This window comes from Terrapene carolina, unplaced genomic scaffold (assembly GCF_002925995.2).
Source record: "Terrapene carolina triunguis isolate 2854851 unplaced genomic scaffold, T_m_triunguis-2.0 Scaffold31, whole genome shotgun sequence".
NCBI lineage: Eukaryota > Metazoa > Chordata > Testudines > Emydidae > Terrapene > Terrapene triunguis.
The window spans coordinates 2,201,842-2,228,361 of NW_020664382.1; the positions used below are offsets into that span (position 1 = coordinate 2,201,842).

Consider the following 26,520-nt stretch of genomic DNA (forward strand, 5'->3'; position numbering starts at 1 on the left):
GGGGTGAGGGAAGGGGACCAGGGGTTCCCTATTTATGTGATTTGCAAGAAGTGTTAATACTACTCAGGGTACCAAATGTGTTTAAATGATACAAGTGCCTTGTAAAATCCCAAAGCAAGCTCACTTTCATTTCTCATGTAATAATCTCATATACAGTGTACACACATTTTTCATTAATTATACAAGTTGAAGTTATTATTATTGTTATTATTAGCTAGGTTACTGTTTTTTTCGAGTGTGGAAAATTGTGTGCTATTTTCGGGTTGAATGAGTGAATGACATAATTACACCCCCCCACCACCACCACCAATGTCCATCACTAAGTCCGGTAATTTTGTCAAGTGTCCATCGCACAACATGGTGGTGCCTACCCCTGCCCCGCGCTTCAGGGGACGCAGGGTCCAGGGCGGCCTGGGGGGTCAGTGTGGGGGCCTGGTGCCTGCAGCAGTGAGTGACCTGGCCCCAGCCCACTCCGGCATTGCTCAGGGGCGGGGGCTTGGGGGAAGGGGGGGGGGGAAAGAGGTGGGGCAGGGTGGTCTGGAGCCGGGTTGCTCGCTGCTGCTGGCACCAGGCCCCCCATTAACCCTCCAGGCCACCCTGGACCCCATGTTCCCCTGAAGCACAGGGCCCCCCAAGTGCGGGGCCTGGGGCCGTTGCCCCGGTCCGTCCTATGGACGGGATGGCTCTGCTTGAGCACCACCAAAAATTATACAAACCTGGTGCCCATGGTGCTTGCATCTCCTGACTTTAGCCTGCCATTTATAGTGACAACCGATGGAAGCTTGCATGACCTGGGTGCGGTGCTCAGCCAGAGGGGGCCAAGTGCATGATCACATATGTGAGTTGAGGGCTGAAGAGGTCAGAAAGACATGACAAAAACTACAGTGCTTTTAAACTAGAACTGCTGGCCTTTGAAGTGGGCTGAAATATTTAAGGATTATTTAGCATACTCTAAGGTCACAATGATCTCAGACCACAATCCACTCTGATACCTCGCAATGGCTGACTTAGGTACAATTGAACACTGGTGGGTGGCCCAACTTGCTGAATTCACTTTTGAATTACAGTATAAACCTGCAAAAACAACGAGAAGTCCTTGTGGCACCTTAGAGACTAACAAATTTATTTGGGCATAAGCTTTCATGGGCTAAAATCCACTTCATCAGATGCATGGAGTGAAAAATACAGTAAGCAGTATACATCTGCTTTAACCTGGGAACTTTGCTAAGCGTTGTCGAGCTTGTGTCAGACGTTTAATTCTTTCTTTCACATTTTTCCTTTCAGTGGCAGCATCTTTCTTCTCAAGAAGAAGAATGCTGAACTTATCTTTATCTTGCAAAAGTTGCAACATTGCATTCTGTAACTTTTCAGTGTAGTCCTGGAGGACGTAGGACTGAATAATCAAAGGAATTTGAGTGGAGAGACGATTGCCTGCACCCTAAGAAAAAAGAAGATTATCAATAGGATGATGTATCAATAGTCAAGGATGTATGAGGGAAACACAGAAAATAGGATTCTGCAATTTTACAAGTGATCATTCCACTTAGAGGCTTTCTAGCTATTAGGCTGGGAATATAAAAGTATAGTTAATTAATTCCCTTTCATGTTGAGGTTATGACTTCTCAATGTTACAACACTCCTAGCAATAGGGCACACTATTATACCTGGCAGCAAGTGGTTATTCTATAGCTTACTGCAAGTCATGAACAGTAATGGGAACAAGTGCCAAAAAGCAATGACTACAACTAGGGATATTTGAACATTTGTTGTCCATAAAGGTCTTCTGTGCCCAGTACTGTTAATCCAGTATTTACTCAAAGCACTACTACTTTCTTTTAAAAAAATGCTACGAGTAAAGGAATCACCCCTCTCCTTAAATTTCAGCATTTCCCCCCAGGTAATTATGTTCTACAAAGTAGGGGGGGAAATACACAGACAAGAAACTCACCTTGAAATATGCATTCAAGTGATAAGCCATTTCATCAATGGAATACTGTTTTTGAGATGCAATAGACTTAACATGAGTAACAGCAACACCAAGAGGGAGGACTCCAGTAGTTTTTCTAATTTCCTGTAAATCCTCATGATAAAGACTGTCCTGACAGTAAACGATGCGTTCCATTTTGAACTGATTGGCAATTACAGTTTCAGCTTCCTCCTCTTGTTTTTGTTTTATGACTTCAATTCTAGTCTGTGATTTAAAAATAGAAGAAGACTCAATAGAGCAGACCCAATACCACCCAACAATTTATAAAGCGACTCATGACTCTTAAGCATCCATTCAAATGTATCTACTTCCCCAAAAGAAGCAACAGTCAGCACTGACCTCAGTCTGTAGAGGCAAAGGGTCCAATCATGACAAAGGTGTTATTAGACACTCACTGAATCAGCTCAAAAAACAGCTGTAGAGCATTTTCCACTCTAAGCATAGATCCAGATACAACCTACATTGTATCTCTGACTGTCAAGGCAGACATGAGATACCAAGCTGACTCAATACAGCTTTCCTCTGCATAGACATCAAAGCCACCCAGAACAACAAGCCTCAGTGATTTCATTCGCAGGCTGCACAAAGCTGTAGTCAGCTTGGCTGGAATGCAGAGGGGCAATAGACTAATCTGAGCCCCCCAGGTCATTACTAGGTTAAGCTCATCCCACAAACACACACTCAGGAGCAGGGAGATTCCCACATTTGAAGTCAGATGCAAAGAATGAAGCTATACTACCACCCTGAGCCTTTCAGACCATACTGAGAATGCAGATGGAGTGAGCTGGCAAAGCAGCAGCTGCACCTTCCACCCAAGTCTTTGTGACACTTTCAGAGTCAGGAATCTCCTCTATGATTAAATTATGCTTCTATTAACAAACAATCTTGCATTAAACGAAACTAAATGAAAGTCAAGGTCTCTGCTAATTGTGCTCTGTATACCTGAGGCAAGACCTCACAGGACAGACTAACTGCCAGCCTACATGAGAAGATTGCTGTCAAAGGGAGAATTGGTGGGACAATCAGGGAACTAAAGTCCTACAAACTATGCACCCAGTGGGACTTCATGAGTTTAACTGTGATTCTGGTCTCAGCAGAATTCTGGAGTAACTCTATGGAGGCCTGTGAAGTTACACTTGTGTAAAACCAGTTAAGTAAGATCAGAATCAGGCCCCATGCCATCAAGCTCATCGCATTATTGTTCAGCACCCTCACTTTTATAGATCTATTGCTTCACTATGTAACTTTACACCATTCACTGAATACAGTGGTAGACATTTTACCAATCAGTGGGAAGTTATACAGCTAGACAATAGATTGACCAAGAGTAAAGACAGTTCTAAGCACATGCCATTAATGATGATTTAGGTATAAGATACCATAAATCAGTGGCTCTCAACCTTTCCAGACTACTGTGCCCCTTTCAGGAGTCTGATTTGTCTTGTGTACCCCCAAGTTTCACCTCACTTAAAAACTATTTGCTTACAAAATCAGACATAAAAATATATAAAAAAACTGTCAGAGCACACTAGTACTGAAAAATTGCTCTCTCATTTTTACCATATAATTATAAAATAAATCAACTGGAATATAAATATTGTGCTTATATTTAAGAACATAAGAATGGCCATACTGGGTCAGACCAAAGATCCACCTAGCCCAGTATCCTGTCTTCCAACAGCGGCCAATGCGAGGTGCCCCAGAGGGAATGAACAGAACAGGTAATCATCAAGTGATTCATCCCGTCGCCCATTCCCAGCTTCTGGCAAACAGAGGTTAGGGACACCATCCCTGCCCATCCTGGCTAATAGCCATTGATGGACCTATCCTCCGTGAATTTATCTAGATCTTTTTTTAACCCTGTTCTAGTCTTGGCCTTCACAACATCTTCTGGCAAAGTGTTCCACAGGTTGACAGTGCATTGTGTGAAGAGTATTTCAGTGTATATAGAGCAGTATAAACAAGTCATTGTCTGTATGAAATTTTAGTTTTTCTGACTTTGCTAGTGCTTTTTATGTAACCTGTTGTAAAACTAGGCAAATAGATGAGCTTATGTACCCCCGGAAGACCTCTGCGTACCCCTAGGGGTACATGTACCCCTGGTTGAGAACCACTGCCATAAATAGCCCCTTACCTTAGCTTCTCTGAAAAGATAGAAAAAGTTCTCAAAGTGTTGCATGGCAATTTCAGTAAAAGTTTCTCGTACAAGCTCTAAAAAGGGAGAGGAGGAATAACTATAATTTCATGTTATCAGCATAAATATAAGAACTGTATGAGTCATTAACAAATTGAGTTCAGCTGTAGCTTAAATAATGTTTTAATTTGAAAGCTTCTTGGTTTGTGCATTTCTATTCTGTGTGGGTGATGGTTTTGTGATGTGTATTATTTTGTGTTCCAGGCGGTTATAAATGTTTTCACTTGCAAATAAGTTGAATAAAAATATTTAAACTTAAAGTTTATAATTAAGTATTTTCGGTTCATTCTCCTTTGAGGCCCTAGTCTAGCAAAACTCTGTTAACACATTCTTATCTTTAAACACTTGAGTAGTCCAATCCATTAGGGGATTTGGAGCCCGGGTATGGAAGACTTGTAGCACTGCTACTAAAATCATATTGAGTCCATGGGTCCTGTGGAGATTGTAATGGCACTTGCACGAAACAGAGTAAAATGAATTTGACACTTCCACCAAAATTATCTGCATCATACTTCCACAGTTTGTAGCAATATATTGCTACTTTAAATTTGATACAATTTTAGTGATAACTCTCTAATCCAGGGGTAGGCAACCTTTCAGAAGTGGTGTGCCGAGTCTTCATTTATTCACTTTCATTTAAAGGTTTCATGTGCCAGTAATACATTTTAACATTTTTTAGAAGGTCTCTCTCTCTCTATAAGTCTATATTATATAACTAAAGTATTGTTTTATGTAAAGTAAACAAGGTTTTCAAAATGTTTAAGAAGCTTCATTTAAAATTAAATTAAAATGCTGATCTTACGCTGCCAGCCTGCTCAGCCCGCTGCCAGCCTGGGGTTCTGTTCACCTAGGCCGGCAGCTGGCTGAGCGGGGCCTGCAGCCAGGACACCGGCAGGCAAGGGGCCGGAAGCCGGGACCCCAGACCTGGGGGGGGTGTTCAGGGGTCAGGGCAGAGGGCTGGGGGTGTGCAGGGCAGAAGACTGGGTGTGTGGGGGGTTCAGGGGTGAGGGCAGAGGGGGTGTGGGGGGGTACAGGGCAGAGGGCTTGGGGTGGGGGGGTTCGGGGTCAGGGCAGAGGGCTGGAGGGGTGTGGAGGTACAGGGCAGAAGACTGGGTGTGGGGGGGTTCGGGGTCACGGCAGAGGGCTGGAGGGGTGTGGAGGTACAGGGCAGAAGACTGGGTGTGGGGGGGAGTTCAGGGGTCAGGGCGGAGGGCTGGGGTGCTCGGCTCGTGGGGGTGCTCCCAGCCCCCTGCCCTAAGCGGCTCATGGCAGGGGGCTGGAAGGGATATACCCTGTTCCACCCCCTTCCCCAAGGTCCCGTCCCTACCTCTTCTCTGCCTCCTCTACAGAGCAGCGAGCATGCTGCGACTCGTCCCCCTCCCCCTCGCAAGGGCCATCAGCTGATCGGCGCAGGGAAGGAGAGGAGGAGGGGCAGGAAAGCACCACGCTGGGGGAAGAAGCAGGGGAGGGGGGAAGCTTGGCTGCCGCAGGACCAAGCTTCTGCCTCCTGCCCCCGCAGGGGAGAGCGGTGGGCGTGGGGGCTGAGTGGGGCTGGGGGCCGGGACCGCAGCAGGCAGCAGCATGCCACTCAAAATCAGCTTGCGTGCCGTGTTTGGCACGCGTGCCGTAAGTTGCCGACCCCTGCTCTAATCTATACTATTCTCCTACTTACATTTAAAAATATGATTTGGTATTTATGGTCTCAGTGAAAACATTTGCATTTGTATATTTGATTTGAAGCAGTACGTGGAGGACTGAATATTTCAATATTTTACCAGTTAGCTACACTCCACAAGTTGTAATTACCATCATTCTGATTGCAGCCCCAAAACTCATCTGCCCCCTAAAAACTTTCCATATGAATTAAAGCTAAGCGGTTATAAAAGCAGCTAAGTGAATATGGTCAAAGTTTATGGCAAACTCAGTGAATGAAACTCACCAGTCACTGTCTTCAGTATCATGATAGCTGGTGATTTCAGCAGCACAATTTGTTGTTTCACAATGGCCTCAAATGTCTTGTAATTGACAAAACCTGGGAGCTCTCTTCCACGATAGTGATTTTCAAAGCCCCACACTTCTTCTTTCATAATTTCTTTTACTACAGCAGTTAAAGCAGCACCGTTATTTCTAATAATTCGAGATGTGTTTGTTTTTATACTAAAATCTACGTGAAAAGGCCTGGATTTAATAAGGGTCTAAAACTATTTCTTAGTTCTCATGTGTCTATTTGGATGCAGAACAGCTACAGCAAACCTCAGGTTAGCTTAAGGAATAAGAAGATTGTAGATATAAAGTTTTGAAGCCAGTAGTGCTGTAGATATTTGAGGGGGCAGAGTTAAAGTCACTGCAGGAAGGATCTCTGAATTGTCTGAGTTGTGTGTAACAGGCTGAGATATCAAAGGGGCCTAAGGCACTTGGGTATCTACCTCCATTTGACCATTTTGAAAACACAGCTTATCTCAAATTTAACATTACAGTAATGTTGTTTAGCATGCAGAGAGATTCACAATCACTTTTGGAGTAATTAACAGGCTGTGTTACCTTTAGCAAGCTGCAGGGCCGTCCTTACCCATACACAAAGTACGCAGCTGCGTAGGGCACCAGGAAATTTGGGGCACTACATTTCCTGGTGCCCTGCACAGCTTGTGTACTGCTCCAGCCCGTGCTTCGGCTCTTCCCCAGGGCCCCCATCCCTCCTCCGCCCCACCTCTTCCTGCCCCTGCTCCCCTGAGGACTCCAGAAGCGGTCGGGCCTGCACTCACCAGTAAGTAGAGCAACCCAGCCCCAGCGTGCTCCGCTTCCCTGGCTCCCAGCCCCCACCGCCCCCAAGCCTGGGAGCCAGGGGAGCCGAGCAGACTGGGGCCGGGTCACTCCACTTTCTGCAGGAAGTGGCCAGCCCCTCTTCCCCCTGTCCCCCACAGAGGCCTGGAGCCAGCCGCCCCCCCCCCCGCCCCGCACTTCTCCCTGCAGAGGCCTGGGGCTGTGTAGGGCACCAAAATAGCTAGGGACAGCCCTGGCCAACTGGCATTCCTGGAGAAGTATTAGCAAATACACTACCTGCAGTACTCCAGAATTGTGATTTGTGGCTATGACTTTGATAAATCAACTTGCTAACAGTCATGGAAACAAACAGCTCGAAACAACCCAGGAATCTAACTTGCATCACTGCAAGGATTTAATTTCATTAGCCTTAATTTTTAGGGCTGGTACAACTTCAGGTAGAACAGAACTGCGAGAGTAGAGATCATTAAAAGTAGTGACTGGGTCACACTAAACTCTGTACTTAACACCCGCACAATTTACACAGGCTTGGATCCAGATTTGGAATTTGTCCTTTGGACTAATCTCTAATCATGGATAAGGGCCCCCAACAAGAACAAGCCGGTCCATGCAAGCAGACCTTTGTGCCCATATGGAGCCCCATTGATTTCACTAGGGCTCTGGGCACTCACAGATGTCCGTCTGTCAGAGAGGGCTGTCCTTACCCATACGCAAAGTACGCAGCTCCGTAAGCACCAGGAAATTTGAGGCACCACATTTCCTGGTGCCCTGCGCAGCTGCATACTGCTCCGCCCCTGCCCTGCCTCTTCCCACCCTTTCCCAAAGCCCCCGCCCTGCTCCACCCCTTCCCCACCCCTTCCCCGTCCCAGCCCCACCTCTTACCACCCCTGCTCCGCCCCAGCCCCGTCCCCACTCCCCTGAGGAGAGCGGACAGGACTGGGCCTGCACTCACTGGTGGCGGGAAGTGCAGCGGCCCGGCCCCAGCCATGCCGTCGGTGAGTGCTGGGAGGTGGTTCCCCCTGTTCCCCAAGCCAGCCCCGCTCCCCACCACGGAGGCCTGCCCTCCTCCCCCCCGCGGGGGGACTGTGTAGGGCCCCAGAATAGCTAGGAACGACCCTGCTGTCAGCGCAGAACAACTTTCAGGCCAAGTGCCAACATTTGGTGCTTACCTTTCAGTGTACTGTTATTAATATGGGCTTCCCATTCATTAAAGTACTTGCGAACTTTTGTGAATAGTCTTTGTTTTGTTTTATCAGTTAAAATTTCTTCTCCTTGCACTGAATTCATGATGTCCTGGTTAAAGAGTTTGAGTTTCTGTAAAGAGACAGGAAATTGTCAGTTAAACAACACTCAGGGGACTAAATTCAGACCCTGAGCGGTTTGCAATGATACATAACCCAAACTTTGCAGCAGGGAGGGGAAATGCTGGAGCAAATGTTACACACTGCTCCCTGCAAAACTATGGAATTCACACTCTGCAGGTTGTCTGTAGCTCCAGCTGTGGAAGTGACATTCTGAGATGCAGTCGGAGCTCATAGGCTGTGTATTTCAGCACAGTACTGCTCAAACTGCATGGCCTGTGACCTGCTGCTGGTCTGAGGAGGTTCAGTGTTTAGGGCAAGGAGGTGGCCTAGGGTTCTATTCCCAGCACTGCCACTGACTTGCTGTGTGGTCTTGGGCAGGTTACTTCATTTCTCAGGGTCTGTTTCCCTCTCATCCTTTGTTTGCCTTGTCTATTTAGGTTGCAAGCTCTTCTGGGAAGCAAATATCTTTTAGTCTGTGTATGTACAGTACTTAGCCTAATGAGGTCTTGATCTCAATTTGGGCTGTTCTAGATGCTCCGGTAATACAAATGAATAACAATAATCCTCCTGGTTTCCAGCAGCTAAATTTCATCAAAAGAAACTAAAAATATATTAGAGACTAAACAAATTTATTTGAGCATAAGCTTTTGTGGGCTACAGCCCACTTCATCGGATGCATGTAGTGGAAAATAGAGTAAGAAGATTGTGTGTGTGTGTATACATACATACATATATACATATATATATATATATATATATATATACATACACACACACACATACACACACACACACCGAGAACATGAAACAATGGGTGTTACCATACACACTATAAGAAGAGTGATCAGTTAAGGTGAGCTATCAGCAGGAGAGAAAAAGAACTGTTTGTAGTGGTAATGAAAATGGCCCATTTCCAGCCATTGACAAGGAGATGTGAGGAACTGTAGGGGGGGGAAAAATAAGCATGGGGAAATAGTTTTACTTTGTGTAATGGCCCATCCACTCCCCATCTTTATTCAAGCCTAATTTAATGGTGTCCAATTTGCAAATTAATTCCAATTCAGCAGTCTCTCGTTGGAGTCTGTTTTTAAAGTTTTTTTGTGGTAATATTGCGACTTTTAGGTCTGTAATCGAGTAGCCCACAAAAGTTTATGTTCAAATAAATTTGTTAGTCTCTAAGGTGCCACAAGTACTCCTGTTCTTTTTGTGGATACAGACTAACACGGCTGCTACTCTGAAACCTAAAAATATATTGAATACTTCCCTAATGTTGTTTTTCCATGTAAGCAATTGCTGTGGCAGAATGCTGTGTTATTCTGAATGTGAGTGGAGGTGATGCACAAGGCAGTCTCTGTATTAAAATATAGCCACGCCGGATTTAAAGTTTGAGAAGTTCTGTTTTAGTGCACATCCCTGATCCCTACTCACTGCACACTGCTGGGATTGTTTGAGTAGTGGCTGTGAAGGAGTAGTATGGGATTACCTGGGCTGGTTAGAATACAGGTGGAAAACAATGTTGCTTTTAAAAATCACTGGAATTTTGTGCAAAATATTATGGCCTTGTAAATATGGAATACAACTACTTATTTTTGATTTCTATTACGCCTTTGCCTAATACAGCATCTTCTATTACCAGCGACTTTCAGTGCATTGATATAATTAATGCAACCAAATGTAATTCACCCATTGTATTATCAAAGCTGACATTGATAAAACAGGAACAATCTTATTTTTAATCTGGTTTATTTTATTGGGGAGTAAATATTCTGGATTTATGAAGACTGGGAATTGAGAGTAATGCTCATGACCTAGTTCTCCTATGTTAAGAAAAGTGCATATGGATCTGTCTGTAGTTAGTGATTTCATGAAGCAACACACGGAATACGCAGCCTAGAAAAAGAGACCAACTTGCAATATCCACACAATTCCAAATGCTAACCAATGGTTTTTATTCAAATGAGTTACCAGATCCATATTTATACTCACATCTACTAGGAAGAGCATCTGCTCTTCTACTGATTCTGGCACACCTTTGCCATATTTTTGTAGCTTGTTGTTTGCCACCCGGAGTTTGTCCTTTATCTGATTTTCTAAAGTTGGTAGTGATTTCTGTGGGGGGGAAATAATAGAATCATAGAAATGTAGGGCTGGAAGGGACTTTGCGAAGCCATTAAGTCCAGCCCTCTGTCCAGGACCAAGTAAACCTAGACCAATCCTGACAGGTGTTTGTTCAACCTGTTGTTAAAAACCTCCAGTGATAGTCATTCCACAACCTCCATTGGAAACCTGTTCCAGAACTTGACTATCATTATAATTAGAAAGTTTTTCTTAATATCTAACCTAAATCTCCATTGCTGCATACTGAGCCCATTGCTTCTTGTCCTATCTACATTGGACATGGAGAACAATTGATAACAGTCCTTTTTATGACAGCCCTTAGCAGATTTGATGACTTACCAGGTCCCTCCTCACTATTATTTTCTCAAGACTAAAAACATAGCCAGTTTTTTTTTTTTTAAACCTTTCCTCATAGGTCAGATTTTCTAAACATTTTATCATTTTTGTTGCTCTGCTCTAGACTGCCTCCAATTTGTCCACATCTTTCCTAAAGTTTGGTGCTCTGAACTGGACACGGTACTCCAGCTGAAGCCACACCAGTGCCAAGTAGAGAAGGACAATTACCTCCCATGTCTTAAATATGACACTCCTGTTAATACACACCCGAATGATTTAAGCCTTTTTTGCAACTGCATCATGTTGTTGACTCATATTCAATTTGTGATCCACTATAACCCCCAGATCCTTTACAGCAGTACTACCACCAGCAGTACCGGTGATTCCCACTTTGCAGTTATGCATTTGTTTTTTCCTTCCTAAATAAAATACTTTTTACTTGTCTTTATTGAATTTCATCTTGTTGATTTCAGACCAATTCTCTAATTTGTCAAGGTCATTTTGAATTCTAATGCTGTCCTCCAAAGTACTCGCAACCCCTTCCAGCTTGTTGTCGTCCACAGATTTTATAAGCACACTTTCCACTCCATTGCCCAAGTCATTAACAAAAATATTGAATAGTACTGGACCCAAGACTGACCCCTATGGGGCCACACTAGATATGCCTTTCCAGTTTGACAGCAAACCATTGATAACTACTCTTTGAATACGGTCTTTCAACCAATTGCGCACCCACCTTCTAGTAATTTCATCAAGACGACATTTCCCTAGTTTGCTTATGAGGATGACATGTGGGGCTGTGTCAAAAGACTTACTAAAATCAAGATATACAATATCTACTGCTTCTCCCCTATCCACTATGCCAGTAACATTGTCAAAAGAGGAAATTAGGTAAGTGTGGCATGATTTTTTCTTGACAAATCCATGTTGGCTATTCCTGATAACCCTATTATCCTCCAGGTGCTTACAAATTGAAAAGAAATAAAACAACTGGTAAGATGGTCCCAAGTAAAAGGTTTGATTTTTTTTTTAGTGAGGAGGGAAAAAAAACAACTTACATTTTAAAAAAATTTTAATTGTATAATACTACATGGAACAATTATAATTTTCTACTAGCGATTTTCTGAAGTGAATTCTGGGTCATCACTAACCTACAACTGAAAGTGTGAATTGTCACTTGGTATTAACAATTCCGCAAAATGTTTTTATCCGCAACCCAATCTAAGAGAATAGTGTGCAAAACCTCTGATTAGCCAAGACTATTTTATCCATATATAAGGCATTGACATAAAGCTGGTATGGATCTCCTAATCCCTGGTTTAAATCAGGGGATACATATAAAAATGTACCTAATGCTTCTTAAAGATCTGTAAATTGCTTTATGCTAAACCAGGGGTCGGCAACCTTTGGCACGCGGGTTGCCAGGGTAAGCACCCTGGCAGGCCAGGCCGGTTTGTTTACCTGCCGCATCTGCAGGTTCGGCCGATCGCGGCTCCCACTGGCCGAGGCTTGCTGCTCCAGGCCAATGGGGGCTGTGGGAAGCCGCGGCCAGCACATCCCTCGGCCCGTGCCGCTTCCCACCGCCCCCATTGGCCAGGAGCGGCGAACTGCTGCCAGTGGGAGCCGCGATCGGCTGAACCTGCGGACGCGGCAGGTAAACAAACCGGCCCGGCCCGCCAGGGTGCTTACCCTGGTGAGCCGCGTGCCAAAGGTTGCCGACTCCTGTGCTAAACCATTAGCTAAAAATATGAATTTATGAGAAAAGGTCTCCTTTATATTTATTTTCTACAAGCTAGTTAAGGTTTCAGAAAGTTCTGACCTGCTACTACACTGCTTAAATAAATATCTTGGCAAAAGAGCCAAACAACATTTGCTCTTTTGTGTGTTCACCAAATAGTTTTTTAAAGAGCCAGTAGTCCAGGTTTGCTAACTTACATTAATGTGCTCTATCAGTTCCTGTGTAAGTTTCTCTGCCAAAAGTGGGATAGTAGCTTTTCTTTCTTCCAAAAGAATACTGAAAGAGATTAAAGAATACAATAAATAATATCATCCCAAAGAATTCCTTCTTTCATCCCAAAGGATTCCAGAGTACTTCACTACAGTACAGATACTGACCGATCTGGCCAGTTATATAAATACTTACTAATAGTATTAAAAATGGTCAAATTATTTCTTGCAAGTGTGCAAATAACATTTCCAGCATGAATTTTTGGAGAAATAAAATGGACCTAGGCGCTCTCAGAAAACTTTATCTGTGACCAAGACCTTCTACAGCAGAGGTGGGCAAACTACGGCCCTCCTGCCCGGCCCCTGAGCTCCTGGCCTGGGAAGCTAACCCCCGGCCCCTCTCCCCTGTTGTTCCTCCTCCCCCGCAGCCTCAGCTCACTGTGCCGCCAGCGCAATGCTCTGGGCGGCGAGCTCCTGTCGGGCAGCACAGCTGCAGAGCCGCAGCCTGACCCGGTGCTCTGTGCTGCGTGGTGGCATGGCTGGCTCCAGCCATGTGGCACGGTTGCCTGTCCTGGGGCTCTGAGCAGTGCGGCTGTAGCGCCGCCAGCCACCGGTGCTCCAGGCAGCGCGGTAAGAGGGCAGGGAGCACAGAGGGTTGGATAGAGGGCAGGGGAATTCGGGGTGGTGGTCAGGGGGCGGGGGTGTTGATAGGGATCGGGGTGGTCAGAGGGCAGGGAAGGGGGGGGGTTGAATGGGGGGAGGAGTCCTGGGGAGCAGTCAGGAAGGAGAGGGGGGGTTGGATGGGGCGGCATGGGGCGGGCAGGGATTCCAGGAGCGGTCAGGGGACAGGGAGGAAGGGGTGGTTGGATGGGGCAGGGATCCCAGGGGGGTAGTCTGGAATGAAAGGAGGGGTTGGATCGGGTGGCAGTCGGGACGGAGTTTCCGGGGGCTGTCAAGGAACAGGGAGCAGGAGGGGTTGGATGGGGCAGGAATCCCGGGGGGGCCGTCAGGGGACAGGGAATGGGGGGGGTTGGATGGGGCAGGAGTCCCGGGGGGAGTCCCCCATCAGGGGGCGAGAAGGAGGGGGGGCTGGGCCACGCCTGGCTGTTTGGAGAGGGCACAGCCTCCCCTAACCGGCCCTCCATACAATTTCGGAAACCCGATGTGACCCTCAGGCCAAAAAGTTTGCCTGCCCCCGTTCTACGGCATCTGTGATCCTCAGGGATGACGGAGCTATCAAAGACCAGGGTGAGATTAATGGAACTAGAGAGAAAGCCTCCTGAGCTGATAGCCATCAGTGGTGTCATTCCCTTCAACAAGAGCTGAGAGCAACTACAAATCTGGCTGCTCTGGAGACAAAAATGAAAGCTCTCCCATTGTTCTTGTAGAACTAACAATAAGAAATAATTAATTAATAACCATTTCATTCTGTTCCTGAAATGGAAGAAGAGAAGCAGAACACAGGTTTCTCTTCAAAGCAGTGTGGCCTATTGGATGGAGCACTGAATTGGGACTTGGAGGATGTAGATAGAGCTGGGTGAAGTTTTCCATGCAAATCATTTTTTTTGTTGAAAAATGTAGTTTCGGGTTCGCTGAAGCAATTGGTGAATTCAGGTCAACTTTGGCAAATTGTTTCAGCCAAATTTAAAAAAAAGTCTGGAAATGTCAAAAAAAGAAATTTTTTGGAATTTTTGTTTCTGAAAAATATTTTGTTTTGGAATTTCACTCAATGTATTTTAAAAAAATTATAAAAGATTAAAAATGCTCCAAAACAAATATTTTGTTGAATGTTTTCAACTCATTCATTTTGTCAGGAAAAAAAATTGGCGACGGAATTAAAAAATCAGTTATTGGCACAGGTCTAGACTTCAGTTCTGTTCCTGACTTTGCCTTAGGCCTTCTGGGTGATCTGGGGCAGGTTGCTTCATTGTTTTCTGCCCCAGTTTCCCCATCTGTAAAATGGAGAGGATACTGAGCTACTTTGTAAAGCGCTTTGAGATCTATTGATGAAAGTATTAATAAGATGCTGATTATGACATTGTCTGTTCTTGGGAAGAGGAAGAAAAGAGGATTTTAGGTCTGTGTATAGGCCACCCATGTGGATTTATGGAATTTTGTATGGTGCTCACACACCACAATAATGAACAGATTTTTGTCTCTGATAATAGAGATTAGCTGGTGGTGATGAATGAAAAGATTATTTTTTTATTCAGGCAGCTGGGTGCAGACAGGACTGTAGTTGTCTTTTGCACTGTAATTCCCAGGCTAAGTGTGCAACCAGATCTGGGCTGCCTCACAGTCCTGGCCTGGTCTAACCAGTCATGGGTGGAACGCCTGCCTACACAACATCAATATTAACACCGAGAGTCACATTGTTTAGCTAGGTCCTCAACTACTCCAACTACAAGTGTATCAAAAGTCTCCACGCCATTGTCAGTGAACTACTTCTATTCCTGAATGAGTGAATTTACTCTGTTCTATATGCACAACAACACACGGCTAGACTGTGACTTCAGGCACAATGCTAAACTAGAGGTTGTGTGCAAGCTGCACCACCTCCAGGAGGCATTATAACCCAGAGACACACCGCTGAGTCACAATTCCTCCCCTGCTTCCGCCTTCTCCTCAGCGGGTGGTAATTTACTGATGGCCATAACCACAAGTGAACTCCTGACTATCCTGGCCAGTAAGATGATAAAGCCAAGGCACCACTCACCTGCTCCAGTTGGGGTGTAAGCAAGTAAGTACCCCACTTACTCCTGTGTGCTTGCACCCAAAGCCTGAAGAGCCCACGTAGAGGCATATACTTACTCCAGCTACTTCCCTTTGTGCATGCATAGTCCAACTCATAATGTGTCCCAATGACTGGTTTTAACCATTGCATAGATGTATAAGGGCATGCATTTACTCAATTTTCTGTGATTTTTTAAAAAAAAACTCTTAATAGGGAAAAACCTGTCCAATATTCAGTGTGTATTGATTTTAAAGCTACCTAAAATATTCATGCTCCTCAAAGAATTCTCTCTCTTTCTGAATTGCAGAGGCCAGTGTCAAGTTGTCATGGATGTCTTGCTGCCCACGACATTTAACAATCAAGTAGCCCTTCCTTAGGGGGATGCTGAGATTTCGGACAATGTCAACTACATTGCTCTCGGTTCCCCTGTCGACCAAATCGGGTTTTGTGAGAATCCCTGTGAAGTGACAAAAGAATTACTGTATTTAGAGAGGTGACACACTTTACAGTTAGGACTGAGTTGACTTTTGCATTTAAAGCAGGGATCCAATCTCCCCCCCCCCACCCCCAAACCCCGGCATTACCTCTTTTTTTTTTTTTAAAGAATTTACAAGCAAATTGGTTAGTTGATGAATTAAAATTATTTTAAAACAGGTCCTTAAGAAATTTAACACTTAGTGTCCTATATTATCTGATATCCTGAATAATCTCAGTAAAGGAACAAAACAGAGTTTTCACCATGAAAGAAAAAAAGACAAATTCTAATGTGTCTTTAAAAATCAGTTTAATTTAACCTGGGGACACTAAAGTGCCTCAGTCATAACCATATAGCTTTTATGGTGTCACTACAGGTCAGATTTAAGGTTGTTTGGGTCCTTACCTGTGGATTTCCATACCCTAACATATTTGTATTTCTTCTAAGTTTAACCTTATCTCTGAATTTCCTTGGTTTATAATGCTTGGTTTTTGGATAATTACATCAGTGTAATCTTTACTTACTGTAAATTACTGATCTATTCGCCCAACCTGAACTCCATCTTAACATAGTTTTAGTCTGGGAATTTATGTGTGTGTATGTATCATTATCCACACACAGGGCCAGATCCTCAACTGGTATAAATTGGAGTACCTCCATTGAAACAGAGGATCTGACCCACTGTCTAATATACTTCTTTTTGAATACTTGATGTTTACTACCTTATTAATGCACTATGAATGTAGCACACTTGCACCTATGTCCTCTTTCCATAGATTTCTATATACTACACTATATATTTTAAAGAACTTGTGAGGGCCTAAGTGCCATGGAGTGCCCAGGAAAGGATTTTCACACAAGAGTATATTCTCCCTGGAGAGTCATTAAAATAAATTCCCAAATGATTCTAGGCTTACAAAGTATCAGAACAGACATTTGCAAGAACATTTTACAGACTAGGATAATGCTCATAAATTCGGGGGCAGGGGTTAGTCGCTCCTTTAGCCATTTTCCCCTAAAGCATTTGTGATTTTTTTATCTGAAATTCAGATTCTGAAACGAAGCATTGATAGGAAAATCCTGTGTGGATTTCAAATGATAGCAAGCCCATCACCAAAATACAAATCTCTCGTTCCTTTGCTGCTTTCCTAGGATTCTTTTAGCAACCTGGGTAACTGGTAGAAAATGCTCAACCTCTCCAGTGTTTATTACTGAACGTTCTTTGCACAACCCAACCCCATTTTCTTTTTAAATATATGTATCTTTACTTACCTAGAGTTCTCTCCCCCTTAGGGTCCACCTCTTTAGCCATTTTTAGGGCCTCTGTAGTTGCAATATCCACATTACTTGGTACCACTACCAGATTTATAGTTTGTTGCTTACAAATATACTTTTTAATTAGATTTATGATCTGTAATGAAATAAGAAATGTAATAAAAGTGTATTACTTCACATAGGCTGTGGTAGGTAAGTCCTATTACAAGTGGTAGGTTTGGTTCTCCTAGAGTTCATAGCTTTCAAAGGAATTTAGCTCCCCCCCCCCGAATAATTGCCTAGGTGCATTATGGTGTTTTTTCACTTGCCTCAAAGCACTGAGTTCTGCCGGAGGCACTGGATATAACTTATTGGTTCAGTGGTTTGGGTCCAGTACTGCAAAGTTTATGTTCCTAAAACAAGCTGGCTTGTGGTCAGATTTGCTAGCATGTCATTAGTATTACAGATGTGACTAAGGGACAAAAACTTACATGAGAATTTTAGAAGAACACAATACAGCCTGAAATCTTATCATCTAAAGGTAAAATTAAATGTGTTAATAAATATATGTAAACATACTGCATTTGACCAACTTGGACAACATTGTTTAAAAGCACAGAATAAGATTTATGATGGTCTTATTGTAATAGGTTTACAAGTCCAAGCAGGTATACTTAGAACTAAATTAGGAATGATTAAGCAATATCAAATTTTAGCTTTTTATGATGCTATTGAAAACTTGAAGATAACAAGTCTCACAATTTAACATTTAGGCCCAGATCCTGAGCTGCAGCTCAGGAGGTGGAGGAGTGCAAATGAGTTTAACACACTTGTGTATCCCCTCAGTCTTGGGGCTGGTAGTCAGTGGACTGATACTGAGCATAAATTAGGGTAGCCTCAGAGTTGCTCTATTTTATACCAGATGCCCATGGCCTCAAAGGACTATGACTCTCAGGGGTTGCTGGGGCATAAGGAAGCCCTTAGCATGCCATTTTCAGATGTGCACCTTCTCTTCCCATGCATTTAAAATACTGTTTTGAAAGAGACAATGAGAAGTCATTTGCCTCAGTGTAAATGTCAGAGGGTCATTACAAAAATAAAAACACTAGATCAAAAATTTCAGTGAAACCACATAAAGTAATTTCTGCAGGCTGACTATCATCCTCATCAGTGTTTGAATCAGAAAAGCTTTCTAGACCATTTTTCTTTCTTCCCCCAAAAATGCAGAGAGTCAACTTTTGGGACACCACTGAGGATGTAAAGATCAGATGCTCTCAATTCTGGTTGAGTCCAAGGGAGATTTTGAATGGACCGAAAATCTAACAACCACCTTCTCCTTCAATTAGAATAGAGTAGGGAAAAGGAAAGATGGAAAATAAAAAGGAAAGATGGAGGAGAATTAATGGGGATGGGCAGGAATTTGTTGGTGAGATGGCCAGGGCTCTACCTTCACTATTTGCCCGAGAGCTTCTGGTAGCAAGTCCATTGCACCTTACGCTAGCATGTGCTAGGAATTTGTAATCCCTGTAACCAGCTCTGCTGAAACCTCTGCAAGGTGAACGAACACACACACACACACACACACACACAGTTCCATTAGAGCACAAAGACATTTTCAAACAAATATTCTTGTCTACAGAATCTAGAGTTTTCCTCCCTTTTGTATATGGCACATCCTTCTCAATGCTAGCATTTCCTCCACTAAAACCCTATTTTGTTATATCTTAATTCTTCTTGGTAAATTACATATCTGTCTGTTCTGTGCCATCATTAAGCAGAAGATTATGCAGAGCAAGACACTTATTTCTTTTGCCATCTTTTACCAGTTTCCCAGTCTAGAATTGCTTCATACTTTACCTGATTTCCAATGTCTTTTGGCTGATTCCCCACAGCCACCCTAGCAATCCCTGGCAGATCAATCAGTGTCAGATCTGGAACATTTGGGGAGCTAATTTCTAGGGAAATTAATTCTTGGCTAATGCCCACTCCTTCACCAGCCATTGCATCCTGGGCTAGAGGAAGGAGACACAAAAGCAAAGATTAGACGCTCGTCGTGGAATTTAAACTAGAAAATGACGTGGATTAAGAAAAAACCCTATTGCTAAATTTATTTCTATATAAAATGTGGTCTCAGAAAAGTTATCCCTTCATTTTAGCTTTGAAAGAAGATTTATAAATATAGTATAAAATAATAAAGATTAGTCTTCATTTTTTATACTGTAAAGGACAACAATATCCAAGACTTGGCCCAGGGAATAGCAAATAGCAGCCTCAAAGAACAGGAGTGCTAAACCACACGCTTGCTGCTAATCTGTCAGCATCCAGCATAAGTGTATGTCTGGCTTGAAGCACAGAGTAGAGCTGGGCGAAATTTTTCACACATTCTTCTAAGCGAGAAATGTAGATTTGGCGACACCAAAACATTTCACAAATTCATGTCAATTTCACAAAATGGTTTCAGCTAAAAATACATAAAACAAACTTCAAAACAAAACAACTCCCATTTTATTTCAAAACCATCCAAATGGCTGATATCAAATAAACAAGTTTCGAGTTGGTTGAAAGGAAATGTTTTATTTGACCTGAAACAATTTTTTCCCCCAATTCACTGACAATTTTCAGTTTGACCCAAAACAAGATTTCCCCCCTCCCCCAAAATCACCAGTGAACCAATAAATCTGTTATTTGGCCAGCTCAGCAGGGAGCCCACTTGCAAATGTTACTTATTGTAAGCACTATGCACTTATGGAGCTATAGAAAAGAGTAAGTGATGATAATGTCTTAACTAGGCACAAACATCAAGAACAGAAGAGTGAGAAATCCCCACTTTTTATGATGCCATTGCAAACGCAGGCCTCAATCCTGCAATATGCTCCTGTGCCCACACAGACATCATTGCAGAATCAGGGCCACAAGGAAATACAAGATTCAAAGCATGTTATTTACGTCCCAGGTTACATTTACCTTTCCTTATTTCTTTTTCCACTTCGGAAGGACCATTCAATTCTTGCTTTATCGCCAAGTAAGTAATTTTTCCTTTCCATTCCTGCGTGTAATGCACTTTCTTCAGTTTGAGCTCTAAAGGACATCTGGTAACAATACCTATCAAATTAAACAAACATAAAGCACTAGTTGAGTATGAAGAATAAAACACGTTTCCCTCCTCTTTGGAAGCCATTGAAATACAGTACCAACATATTGTCTTTAGCTTATTTTCAACATGTATCATATTCAAAGGTACTACTACTACTTTGCCATTACACAGTAGTAGGACTCAAATGTAATGTTCATTGCAATAATAGTCTTTCCACTGGAGTTCAAGGACCTCTGGACTAGGCTCTTTGTGCTCTTCATCTGAAGAACTCAAAGCTCATTACATAGGTGTGTAAATATATTGCAGTTATCCTCATTTTGCAGAAAGGGGTACCTGAAGATCAGGGAAGTGAAGTGAGTTGTACAAGGTCACATGAGAAGTCCCTGGCAGAGCTGACAACATAGCCCAGGTCTCCTGCCTTGCAGCCCCATGTTCAGTCTCCCAGATCACAGGCTCCCCCCCATTTCAAAGCAGTCCTCCAGCACCCTTACAGAATAACACACCACTGTGACCCAGGGAAATGTCAGATTTCGGATATGAAAAGCTGAGAGGTAAATTCTTACCACTGCCTCTAGGAAGAGCGACTCCGGACAGGGCTTCTAGAACCGAGCTTTTTCCAGAACTCTGGTCTCCAATCACTGCAATTGCTGGCAAAGCCAGGTCCTTTTCTACTCCAAGGGCTCTCAGGGAGTCAATGAGATCAATACAGGGACGAACCTTCTCCTCATATTGACTGCACAAGGTGTGTTCTGCTTTCTGATAAAAAAAAATTGCTTATAAGTGGAAGAAGGACCTTGACCTCCAGTTTCAATAAAAGGTCTCTACAAATATAGGCACAGTGTAAGTGATGAGATACTGTGACACCCAGTACCCAATGTTCACCACTTTTATAAGGTTATGATATATTTAGTGCAAAGTATGCCTTGAGGTATCATTTGAAAATTCATAATCTGCTGAATATTATCCTGTTGAAATATGTGTAGCAACATTATGTGTAAAGTTATAAGTTTCTACTGTATGATTCTTACTGAAATACGCTGTAGTTCTGGGTAACACCCACAAACCAGTTTCTCAGAGACAAAGACACACTGGCACACCAACAAGGTGTTAAAAAGCGATCACTAGCTTAAGCAGCCATTCTCCAGCATGGGAGAAGGTATAAACAAGAAATTTACATTTTATCTCAGAGACGGTTCAAACCTTACGTATACAGAAGGCTGTATGTCTGCACCCCGGGGGGGGGGGGGGGAATCCTCAAAGAGGGGAGAAGAGTAGAAGAATGAGAGACAGTGACCCTCACATCACTTGTCCTCCTCATATCTCTCTGCTCACAGCATCAACAAATTCCTGAAGGACATTGAACAGGGCGAGGGGTCTCAGGCTGGAAGGAGACCCAGCCTGTGAAATTTACTACAGCTTATGGTGAGACAGACCTTTTTGCTTTTATAGTATTAACTTGGTAAAGTTAGGAATCAGCTTGCAGTTTTATCTTTTTATTTCTTTTTTAACCAATTTGACTTTTATGCCTCATGACTTAAAATCCATCTTTCTAGAGTTAATAAACTTGATTTATTTTGTTTTATCTAAACCAGTATACGTTAGGTTTGACGTGTTTGGGAACCTCTACTTGAGATAACAAGACTGGGGCATAATCATTTTCCTTTGTTGAAATAGACTATATATGAGCTTGTACTGTCCAGGAGGGTACTGAGCAGTAGAAGATGCTCATTTCTGGGCAGCAAGGCTAGGACTAAGAATTTGCCGGTGTCACCCTGTACGTAATTCAGGAGTGGCTTACTAGAAACATTCCTATAATCCAGTGGAATGATTTTGCATGCGAAAAGCTGTGTGGGAGCAGCACCAAGGGGTGGAAGCTAAGCAGTGTAAAAGTCATCCGAGGCTAGAGAGCTTGGGGGCGGCGGGAAGACAGCTGTCCAACGGTCCAGATTGTACCCTGGGAAACGTCACAGGTACACAGCATTATGCCAGGAGTTTTTTTGCAGCACTGTGCTATAAACAGCTCTGTAGTAAAAAGAGTGATTGCTACAGTGACGGATACTCCGTGAGACACTAAAATACATAATATTGGGAAGAACTGTGTATTCCATATCTATATTGTGAATAACAAAACCCACATGTCTCAATATGTCAGGCTGGGAGACTACCTCCCTCCTCGTGCCATCCCTGCTGCAGTTGAAATGTATGGAGGTGCTTCAGCTAGATCTCCTCCACCTCAGGATGAGACAGTGGGGCAGCTGGCAGGGCCTTTTCCATGAGGACCGCTTCCCTTTGGAATGCACCCGGCTCCTCCCAGCTATTTGGTTCAGAACAGTCTGATCTGTTGATAGTCAGAGCACCTTGGAAGGCTCATCTTCTTAAGAGGGCTGGTGAGGCTGGGAAGATTACTCAAGGGGTGGGTGAGGCATTGGGAAAATGGGGGAGTCCTTTTAAGCTGTTTCATCATTCTTGTCTGTGGTTTCTCTTTGTATTGATTCCATCGGTACTAGTGTTTTTAATTGCCGTTGGAGATGCCTAATGTATCAGATAGGCACCCCTCGTCAATTTGTAGACCCAGATACATAAAGTAGCTCTGTACAGCCACACATCTCTGACACAAGGACAGTGTGGCATTTCTGTACAGATAAACAAGTCAAATACCAACCAATAGTGCTTTATAAAGGGCACTCAAATTTCTCTGCCCCCAAAGCTCTAACATGGCTCTGCCCATCCCATTCATAGATTTAGACTTTAAAGAAAGAAGGGACTGTCGTGATCTAGTCTGATCTCCTGCACATTGCAGGCCACAGAGCCCTGCCTCCTGTAATAGACCCCGCACTTACCAGCCTCACACAATCCCTTGCCTGAAAGCCTCCCTGCTTGTACCCCAATATTTATTTTAAGGTATTTCTCTGAATTTCAAAACAACTCCAACTTTGAAGGCTCATATGGAGATTATTTGGTGGCTTTTTCTCCACCCTTCTCTGATGAGCTTCCCTAACTGACGAGGGACATGATAGAAAGGGGGCACACACTCATTCTAGTGCATTACGCTGCACAGTTAGATCAACACTGAGAGATTCAAAGACTGTTAAGCAGCCTTTAGAAGTGCCCACAGTTATCGTCACCTACTAACTATTGAGCTGCCCGAGTGAAATGAGCTGGGGATTGCCGTCCAGCCCCCAACTGGTGTCCACCCCACAAAAGCAAACACCATGACTGGCACGGTTCTCTAGTTAGCATTCTCATTGGAGAATGACTAAGTTGGAATCGCCATAGAAACTGAATGACTGTTTTACCCTGAGAGGCAGTCCCTGCAGAAAAGGGTTGGGATACATTGGCAAGGCCTTCTGGGGAAACGTATGCTGCTGCTGTTAGTGCCCACAGGGTAACTGTTCTGTGGCTAAAAGCATTTCAGTCACTAGGGCTGTCATTCCAGCACCTTCCACGAGCACTAACAAGAACTGACAATACTGTGCAGTTACTGCACATACCAAAACAGATTTTTTTTAAAGCAGATACCCAAAGTGAGCCTGAAGACTCAAGCATTTTCTACGTATAATTAATTGCATTTCTCCTACACAGCAGGAAAATAGCAAAAGTTCTTAAATAGCATGCACTGAGACTAAAGCTGGGCTTGCCCAGTGCAGGTGTGCTGGGGATGTGCAGGGATGGAGAGCCTTGTCAGTCACCCAGAGCACCCACTTGGGACCCCGGCAGAACGCTGAGTTTAGTGCTCCTGGGAACAGCAGTAAGAGAAGAGGGCTCGCTAGCACAACACAAGGGATCGTGACCAGACCAGTTGGTGAGATGGCCAGGGGTTTACCTTTGCTATTTGCCCGAGAGCTTCTGGTAGCAAGTCCATTGCACCTTACGCTAGCACATGCTAGGAATGCTACTCAGCATGCTCCTTTCCCTAGCGCTACCTGAGGCATTCGGCCTGCATCAGCTCTGCACAAACAGAACATTCCAGAGCTTCTCTGCTTGGAGGCACAGCTCTGCTCCCACCTCCGAAGCTCTCCAGAGAGGAGGATGTACGCATATACATAATTCTCACAAACCTCGTCGACTGACGATGAAACCAAAGCCCAATACTATGTGCGTAGTTAATACAGCAGATTTCAGTGGAGCTATGCCCACAGTACACCAGCCAAATATCTGGTCTTGTATTTCATCAAAACGATGGCTGTATAGTCCTTGCAAATTTTAGTGTATGGTCCTCCAAATATCTATTTGTCACTCACCTGTGCTTTGTTATTCACCATGGGAGATGGGTTTTTTCCCTCTCCCTTGACATTCTTCCCAGACATCATGCTACACTGGAGTCTTCGGGATGTCTTCCTAGGATAAAAATCAAGTCATTAGGCCTTACGGAAAATATGGCCACATTTCATGATCAAAAGAGCATTGTTAATTTAGCTCATATCCCAAGCGGCTAAGATCTTATTAGGCCAGATGCTCAGCTAGTGTAAATTAGGAAGTTCCTCTGAAATCAAAACACCAATTTACATCAGCTGGTGGTGGATCTAGCCCATTGTCTCCAACCTTACTGGACTAAACGAACAGAAGTGGAGTAAATATTTAAATTCTAATTAGTTCTACATAAACTGTTGTTACACAGCATACTTTGTTTTATAAACAAGTTCTTTGGGCCTACTGCACGATCTTAGTCCCCCAGAATTATCATGCTTAACCACTGAACAACAGTGAGCAACTCTAGCCGTTATCAGCAGTGTCTTGGGAAGATCTTAGGTTCTTTTATTGCTTCCTCCCCATAAGATATAGTAAACTAGGCCAAAATTAGGACCTGTAGTAAGAATCCATATATCAAGATTTATGGTCCACCCAAATAAAGTTAACAGCACCAGCCATCATGATCATCATAAGAAATAAAACATTTACTTTGCAGCTACAAACAGGTTTTTTTTTAGAAAGCTGGAAATACCATAACATTCCTATTAACAAATCTCAGTTTCTTTTGACAAAATATAATCACACACACACAAGCCATCACTTGATCCAATGAGGACTAATAAATCTAAAATTCTTAGCTACATTGATTTATAGCAGTTGAGGATCTGCCCCCCTTCCCCTCTTTTTTTTTTTTTTTTTTTTTTTTTTTTTCCTTAATTAAGCTTATTAACTATATTGAAATATATTTTGTAAAGAGTTTTTTTCAAAACATCCTTAATATACATCATGTCGCCTACTCATTTCATCCAGATTTTCAGAGTTGTTTGCAGTGGCTTCTGTGCTATTTCCCTATAATCCAGATTTCTGTCAGAAAAGTCATTTGGGTTCTCATACAGTAACACCTGCTAACATAAGTAATTACTTAAAGAGAAAGAGGACCTTTACCTGGCATATGCTAGGAGTATTTCAAAACTATTAACTCTTTTAGGGTTGCCAGGCATCCTTTTTTTTTTTTTTAAACACCAGAACACCCAGTCGAAAAGGGACCCTGGCAGCTCCGGTCGGCATTGCTGACTGGGCCATTAAAAGTCCAGTCAGCGGCACAATGGGGGGCTAGGGCTAAGGCAGGCTCCCTACCTGCCCTGGCTCCACGTGGCTCCCGGAAGTGGCTCCCTACCTGCCAGCTCCCATTGGCTGGAACCGTGACAGAGTCTCCCTGGCCATTCATGCGCCTAGGGCAGTGTTTCTCAAATGTGGTCACCGTGGCTGCAGCCACCAAGGGGTTTTCCTGTGGCCACGACAGTCTCCTGGGCAGAGATGTGGGAGGGGACAAAGCAGCAGTCCTTCCCTGAAGTGCTGAGGGGCTCTGGGGGCAGGCGTCAGCCCCCTCCCCCTCAAGAGCATTGGGGCTCTGGCGGCGGTTTCTGGGCTTCAGCCTCCCACCCCTGCTCCAGCCTTAGGGCTCTGGATCTGGGCGTCAGCACAGGGTGATGGGGCTTCAGCAGTACAGGCCTTACCTGGCGCTATGGTCAAGAGGCAAGGAGGTGGATGAGCCTGGGGTGAGACGCCATGGAAGGGAGTTTGGGGTGATGGGGGCTGGGGGAGGCAGTCGGGGCCAGGGGGATCTGTGGAGGCCCAGGGAAGGCAGCGGGGACAAGGAGCACCAAAATACAACTGTACATTATTTTTATTATTGAGTCTGCAAAAAAAACCCCAACATAAATAAATGACAATGATTTGGACATGTATATGTGCATATTGGTAAGTTTTTCCTAACGCTAATTAAGTATTTTAGGAAAATTTGTTGGAGTGGCCACAAAAAATTTTGTTGCGAAAACCCCTGGCCTAGGGGCCACAGAGACCTAGGGGGCCGCTTCCTGGGAGCC

The 26,520-nt window shown here is 43.8% G+C and overlaps 1 protein-coding gene across 1 annotated transcript; it reads right to left on the reverse strand.

Moving 5' to 3' along the window:
- Window positions 1-1,153: 1,153 nt before the first annotated feature.
- On the reverse strand, window positions 1,154-24,538 carry LOC112112783 (interferon-induced GTP-binding protein Mx1-like). Its single transcript, XM_026651493.1, has 13 exons — window positions 24,466-24,538; window positions 20,788-20,980; window positions 20,095-20,232; window positions 18,988-19,142; window positions 17,149-17,287; window positions 15,660-15,858; window positions 12,656-12,734; window positions 10,253-10,375; window positions 8,132-8,276; window positions 6,121-6,279; window positions 4,122-4,198; window positions 1,949-2,191; window positions 1,154-1,438 (listed from the first exon to the last, which is right to left on the reverse strand). Exons 1-13 carry the CDS (start codon window positions 24,532-24,534, stop codon window positions 1,208-1,210), a joined length of 1,950 nt encoding a protein of 649 aa, XP_026507278.1. The 5' UTR covers window positions 24,535-24,538; the 3' UTR covers window positions 1,154-1,207.
- Window positions 24,539-26,520: the final 1,982 nt, after the last annotated feature.

Excerpts from the sequence above, each read along its gene's own strand:
- LOC112112783 (XM_026651493.1), bottom strand. The coding sequence starts at position 24,534 with ATGATGTCTGGGAAGAATGTCAAGGGAGAGGGAAAAAACCCATCTCCC. Across the intron at positions 15,859-17,148 it reads TAAGGGGGAGAGAACTCTAG|GGATTCTCACAAAACCCGAT; the intron begins GTAAGTAAAGAT and ends GTCACTTCACAG. Across the intron at positions 1,439-1,948 it reads ACTTGAATGCATATTTCAAG|GGTGCAGGCAATCGTCTCTC; the intron begins GTGAGTTTCTTG and ends CTTTTTTCTTAG.